Below are 7,105 nucleotides of genomic sequence, written 5' to 3'. Positions count from 1 at the left end.
TAGACTGTGGCAGAGTTTTCTCTGGGGTCTTTTCTGTAAACCTTACCTGGGCTGTTGCTTGGTTGCCTGGTTTTGTTTGTCATCAGCATCTCTGATCAAGGTGGCAGAAGGATGAGAGGGAAACAAGGCAACTTGAAACATTCCCTCCTTCAGAATAGATGAAGGAATGAAGCTCGTGCATTTAGCTGTGGGCAGGCACAAGGATTCTAGATGAGAAGACTGGTAGAGACACTTCTTCACTGTCCTGAAGCCGCATGAGCATTCAGTATAGGACCCCATCTGTTTTGTTAAATTGACAATTTCCTTTAGCAGGAAATCAAGGTTCAAACTGAGTTTTAGACTAGCTACAGAATAAGAAATAGCTTCACTTTTTAAAGACTTTGCTTTTTAAGACATTCAACATGTAACCTAATTTCATTTGATAGGGTTTGTTTTTCCCTTCTCCATTTGCTGCCTAGAAATGTGTTTCATTATCTCCTGCAGAATTGGAGTTGGGAGGGAGAGCTGGAGAGTCTAAGTTCTCTGGGCCTCAAAAGCAGTAAAAATTAAAATAAAACAACATAAAATAAAATTAAAATAAATCACAGGAACGGCCATCCCAGAGGATTTTCTGTCTTAAACACTTCATACTGAACAGCTGTACTACTGAGGAGTACTGGCTGGATCTCTTCAGTTTCCATTTCAGAAGCACAGAGAGAACACCAAACTCAAAAGAACAAAAGATAACACGTTAGCACAAACATAGACATGGCTAGATTTTATTCAAGGGAAATTGGTACCTACTTGAGGGAAAGTTTACAACTACTAGGCTCTTTTTAGGATGTCACATATCAACACTTTCAAATTTTTAAAATTCAGAGCTTCCAAAGTGTTCTAACATCCAAACAGGGTTTTATCTTTAAAAAGTAATTATAATGAAATATGATTTCCCAGAATAAAAAACATTCATTTAGAGTTATCTTTTTGAATATTGATATGTGAGGAAAACACACACACACTAGCAATTTTAGAACATCAACTTTTTAATGTAGAAAGAGTAATTAAGTAATTACTGGGGAGAAAAGACACACACATCACTGAGTCCCTCAATAGCACAGGCTGTCTATGTGGGTTCTGGTGCCCTCAGCAGATGGAAATGAACTTACTTGATGTCACACAAAAGGGCCACTCCTCTCAGGATCCAGTGATCCGGGGACAACACTGTTCGCAAATATACCACAGTGATGAAGGTCAAATCAGTTCGCCTGGGTTTCTTGTAAATAGGACACACATATAGCTTGGGGTCCTTGGGTGCCGTGGAGTTAATGGCAAAGATGTGGAGCACGGGTAACTGCGTGAAGAGTACCTTGGGGGTGGATTCCGTGAGCTTCCCATTCCGTCTGTCCCAGGCTGCTCCATCCATGTAGAGCCCATAAATATACACACCTTCCTGGAAGAGTCAAGCATAAGGTAATAGGATTTATTTTTTAAACTAGGTGCTGCAAAATTAGTCATAAAGGCTGTCAGTTTGGAAATAAAACACACACCAGTCTTAAAACACTACCAGAGGGAGAAAGCACCACCGGGTACATTGCATTCGTGAAATACTGAGCCCAGTTTTCTCCTGCAGCCTGTGTTGAGGCTATGAGTGCTGTAGAAATGTTTGTGTTTGTTATTAGTTATTTAAGTGTGGGGGTGGCCTCCCTGAGCAACAGGCTTAGCCGGTAGCACCAGATCACCTCTATAGGGAGGTGAAAGTCTCTGAGAGGTCTGGTTTGAGTTGGTGGAAGGTGGGAGCATGGAACAGGATCTGGAGCTGCTGTCAGGTGGGATCTCAGCCTGCCCCTGGCCAAGCCAACCTGTGTCTCAACTTCATCTCAGTCACAGGATGAAGTGAGGTTTCCACAGCCAGGCCCAGCTAGCAGGAGAGTCAGAGCGCCCCCAGAGGCCAGGCATGGTAGAGCCAGGGGAATCATGGCAGGGGCAGCATCTGGCCACCCTCCCCAGTGTCTCTCTCATACAATAGGCCCTACCCTGGGGGTCCTCATCATTAAATCAGGGAGATAAGATGCATAGGTGCAGAAAAATTTTTTAAAGATATGAATTGAATAGCAGCACACACTTGTTACTGGTAGTGCCCGGTGAACTGTTCTGGGGGTGAGGGCGGTGACTTCTGAGGCAAGGTCCCTGTGGCTGGAGTGCTCAGGCGCCTCTGTAGAGGGGATGGCCTTGATGGGCCTTGATGGGCTTGCAGCAGGGGGCTGTGTTTGGAAAGACAGAGGAGAGAGCGTAGGCATCACAGGCAGAAGTAACACTACAAAGAAAGGCAGGGCGAGCCGGAAAAGCCCCAGTACTTCCTTTATCAGAGGGCTCAATGGTTGTAAAAGAAGTCAGGGCTTGACTGTGGAAAGATCTGGGTGCTAAGCTGAAGAGTTTAAACTCGATCCTGTAGGCAGTGTATTCACTAAAAAAAGAAAGGCTGAAGGAGAATCACAGGGGAGGCTCCAACAATCATGCCAGCTCACCAAATAGATAAATGTAGAGGATGGTGACCGTTTTTCCATCTCCAGTGAGGATCGGATCAGGGGAAGTAAATGCTGATTAGAATGAAAGACAGTAAGATTCATTGCAAAGTGTTTTCTGGAATCCCCCTGTGGGGGCTCACCGTGTGAGGACTGTGTTTTTTGAACCAAAAATGGAGGCACATGATTTGACAGTAAAACCATGGGCAGTCCCAGAAAATCAGGACATATGGTTACCATCATTAACTCAGTGGGTGACAATCAACTACATGAATAATGGGGCCACTTAAAAGCCATCATATAGTAAATTGTATCCCTCTCCAGGGTGCTTTCAGCCTCAGAACTTTAAAAAGTCAGTGAGAAGGTGTGGTAGATAGAATAGTGTCACCCAAAACTTCATGTCCACCCAGAACCTTGGAATGTAATTATTTGGAAATAGGGACTTTGCACACATTGTTTAGATAAGGACATACTGAATTAAGGTAGGTCCTAAATCCAATGTGACTGGTAACTTTATAAGAAGAGGAGAGGACACAGAGATATATATACTTATACAGATGAATGGGAGAATGGAGGCAGAGATTGTAATGATGAAGGAAAGCCAAAGATTGTCAGTAACCACCAGAGGCTAAGAGAGAAGCTTAGAACAAGATTTTCCCTTGGGGCCTCCAGTAGAAACCAACCCTACCCTGATTTGACTTCTGGCCTCCTAAGCAGTGAGAGAATAGATCTCTGTTGTTTTTAGCCACCCAGGGTAACGATACTTTGTTAGGACAGCCTTTGGAAAGGAACACGGATTTTGATTCCAGGAAGCAGGATGCTGTGGTAACAAATGCCTACAGATGTGGAAGGAATTCTGGAACTGCATAATGGGGAGAGGCTGGAGGAATTTTGAAACTGCCTAAAAGAGATTGTTGGTGGGAACCTGGAAGTTAAGGTGCTTCTGGTGAGGCCTCAGACAGGAATGTGGAAGACAATACTGGAAACTGAAGGAAACGTGGCCCTCGTTATAAGGTGGCAGGGAACTTGGCTAGAACTTAGAAATCATCTGGTCCAGCCCCCTTACTTGACAAATGAGGGAATGAAAATCAGAGAAAGGGAAAGGGAGACTGATTTACTGAGAGTCTACATGGGGTCCAGCACCACACCTAAATGATCACATTTAAATCTTCACAACTACCTTTTTTAAAATTTTATTTATTTATTTATTTGAGACAGAGTCTCGCTCTGTCACCCAGGCTGGAGCGCAGTGGCGGGATCTCAGTTCACTGCAACCTCCGCCTCCTGTATTCAAGCAATCTTCCCACCTCAGCCTCCCAAGTAGCTGGGACATTACAGCCTGCGACCACCCCAGGCTAAGTTTTGTATTTTTAGTAGAGACGGTTTTCACCATGTTGGCCAGGCTGGTCTCACACTCCTGACCTCAAGTGATCCTCCCGCCTTGGCCTCCCAAAGTGCTGGGATTACAGGTGTGAGCCACCGTGCCTGGCCACAACGCCTTTAATAAGGTTGAATTATCATGCTCATTTTGCAGACGAAGATGTGAAGACTCAAAAAAGTTAAAGAATTTTCCCACATTCACTGAGCAGATCGGTGTCCAGGAAGTGGGGGCTCTTCCCCCCAGCCATGTTCCTTTCCACTCAAAGGGGACACCCCTGGAACTGGCCCCTGGCTCCAACCTGCTAGTCTCCTTCATCTCTGCTGCCCTCAGCACTACTCTGCTGCCTACAGTAGAATCTGTGAGTAGCCCACAGCAGTAGCTGGCGTTGTGTAGAAAAGCCTTATTTATTTATTTATTAAGACAGGGTCTCACTCTGTCACCCAGGCTGGAGTCTGGTGGTGTGATCACTGCTTATTGCAGCCTCAACCTCCGGGGCTCAAGAAATCCTCCCACCTCATCCTCCCAAGTAGCTGGGACTACAGATGTGTGCCATCACAACTGGCTAGTTTTTGTTTGTTCGTTTGTTTATGGTAGAGACAGGGTCTCCCAGTGTTGCCTAGGCTGGTCTTGAACTCCTGGGCTCAAGCGATCCTCCTGCCTCAGCCTCCCAAAGTGCTAGGATTATAGGCATGAGCCACCGCACTTGGCCAAAAAGCCTTTTTAGCAAACACAAGTGTAACTTGTAATTTTGTAGAAATGTAGTCTACGGAGTTCTAAGAGCTCATTAGACCTTGTCATTAATCTTCCACTCTGGCAGATGGGGGAGGCTTTGGCACTGATGTCTTCTGGTTATGACGGAGGGAACCCTCACTGCAAAGCAAATGGACCTAACCAAGGCACTCATAGCTCAGTTTTAAGCAGAACTTGAAATTTCAGCTCTGGCTCCAGAACGGTCCCTGCTATTGCCCAGCAACGCCTACCCCAGGGGGTGACGTGATCTCCTCCTTGATCTGTCTCAGAACTTCATTGTGGATGGTCACAGTGTCCAGTGACCAGCCTTTGTGGGCACGGGTCACTTCTTGCCTCATTGCTGTGAGGAAGCCTTAAAGAAAAAAAGAAGAGATGTTGACGCCTTGTTGCAATCTGCTTTAAAAACAAGAAGGAAGCAATGTTAAGTGTTACTTGCTTATCAGTTACTTGCTTATCAGTCTCCAAACTACACATCCATCTCAAAAGGAGTTGAGGCCAAACCCCAGGGGAGACATTTGTCTCAGTGTTTCGTTTCTGTGGGGACGCGCAATGAGCTAAATCTTTCTCGCCTGCTGACAGCAGGAAAGCAGTACCGTTTATACTTCAAACTGGGCCTTGGTTTGAAACTCTCCTGAGATTTCAGCTGCTCAAGTCTTAAAGGCTTGTAACCCAATTCTAGCTCACAGTCTCTATTTGAAAATATAATATTGAGGAATAAGATCGGAATGGTAAAATATTCTGAGAATAGCATTCCAATTAGACTTGAATCAAACCATTATCAAGCTTCTATTTGCTATAATGGAACAATTTCATTTAGTCTAGGGAAATAAGGCATAATGCCAAAATAGAAAACCTGACTTTCAATTTGACCAAACAAAGCAATCACCCTGGAAAGGAAAGCTACATATTTTAATGTGCATAATACAGTAATTTTAAGACAATATGCAGTTCCGTACACTGTGGCTTTTCCTTAAAGTTAATATTTGCAAACCATGCATTCAATTCAATAAGATAAGCCTTTCTTGGAGAGTAACAATCAATGTTAGAAAAAAATATCCTAAACTTCAAACTGGACTTCAAAACCTTAAGAAAACATATTTATGATCTACATATTTTATTTTGGCCTCCATGTAAATATTAAAAATCATAAAGCTCTCCAATGAGTAAAATTTTATAATGTGTGTGTTCCTGCTACTCCTAGATTAGTGAGCTCTGAGAACCAAACCAGCACATACCAATGTATGCACAAAACAACACAAAAGTGAACATTTTATCAGGTTTGAATGGGAGTTGGGGGAGGGGAGAGTTGCAAGGCATAATTATAAGCACTGAGTCGAGATCCCTTGGAGTTGGAAAGAAAGAACAGGTCCTAGCCTGGCTTTACTGAGTCAAGTTCTCCCCATTATTAAATGAGACACTTGGAGAGGCACTCATATGGTCATGCTTTCATTGCTCTGTCAAATCTTGCTGAAGTGGCCACCATGTACCAAGCCCTGCACTATGTGGGATGACCACAAAGATGAAGAGGCCATCCATGGGCCCCACATTCAAGGAGCTCAGTCCAGAGGGAGTGTGGGGGAGGCTGGACATTGACACAACGTTGTCATTATGAACAGAGGCGTGAACAAAGTTAACTACTCGGGAAGACAACTCAGGGAAAGCGTAATTGAGAAGATGAAGTGGAAGGTGACTCTTGAGAGCTACATAGGAGTTTGCCAGATGGGGCAATTCCAGGTAAAGGAACAGCACACACACACACATGGATGGCTGAGAGAGTGTGGAGTCAGTGACAGCACATAAGGTTAGAACGAAGATAGAGCAGTGATTTTTCAAGGTCAGAGTTTGGACTTAAGTCTGTGGATGGAGAGAAGCCACTGAAATTTTAAATAAAAATTCAAATGGTTTGGCTTTATTTGCATCTTGAGACATTTACTCGGAGTGCCCACTAAAATAGGATTAGGTGTGGTAAAGAAGGGCCTTTGCATTAACCCAAAAGAAGAGTTGACCAATCAACCAAAGCAGCTGAGTGAAGGACTTTTATAGAAGATTCTTAGAAAGCTATAGTTTCATGAAACCGAGTGCCTAGTAGGACAGACTGGTTTTATGATACAAAATGTTAAGTATAGGAGGCAGGAAATGTAGTGGAAGTTTGCCTGGCAGCAATGGCTGGTCAATGCCTGTGCTCTGTGTGGAGTCACTTCAGGGGATTTGATCAGCATGCGATTATGTTGACTTCCTTTTTTTATTATTTTAGAGACAGGGTCTTGCTATGTTACTCAGGCTGGTCTCAAACTCTTGGGCTCAAGTGATCCTCCCACCTCAGCCTCTGGAGTAGCTGGGATTACAGATGTGAGCCACTGTGCCAGGCAACTTCCATTTTAAACATCCAGGCTCCCATACTTTAGCAGTAAAACATGTGGTGTGTTTTCCAGTCAATGGTATATATGACAAAAATAATAAAACCCAATTCTCC

The 7,105-nt window shown here is 44.0% G+C and overlaps 1 protein-coding gene across 2 annotated transcripts in view; it reads right to left on the bottom strand.

Moving 5' to 3' along the window:
• Nucleotides 1–742: 742 nt before the first annotated feature.
• DNAH8 (dynein axonemal heavy chain 8) overlaps nucleotides 743–7,105 on the bottom strand; it is a 394,484-nt gene continuing 388,121 nt past the window's right edge. Inside the window, exons 92-93 of one of the 2 annotated variants that reach the window (XM_019030248.4) lie at nucleotides 4,863–4,984; nucleotides 743–1,429 (exon numbers count right to left, since the gene is read on the bottom strand). In XM_019030248.4, the coding sequence (XP_018885793.3) occupies nucleotides 1,142–1,429; nucleotides 4,863–4,984 (410 nt within the window). In that variant the 3' untranslated portion in view covers nucleotides 743–1,141. The remainder of the gene's footprint in view (nucleotides 1,430–4,862; nucleotides 4,985–7,105) is intronic. The other variant, XM_063707575.1, reaches the window with a different exon arrangement.

Source organism: Gorilla gorilla, chromosome 5, assembly GCF_029281585.2.
Source record: "Gorilla gorilla gorilla isolate KB3781 chromosome 5, NHGRI_mGorGor1-v2.1_pri, whole genome shotgun sequence".
In the NCBI taxonomy this organism is placed as follows: Eukaryota; Metazoa; Chordata; class Mammalia; order Primates; family Hominidae; genus Gorilla; species Gorilla gorilla.
The sequence above is the reverse complement of the archived record's forward strand: the minus strand, read 5'-3'. Positions and strand labels throughout refer to the sequence as shown.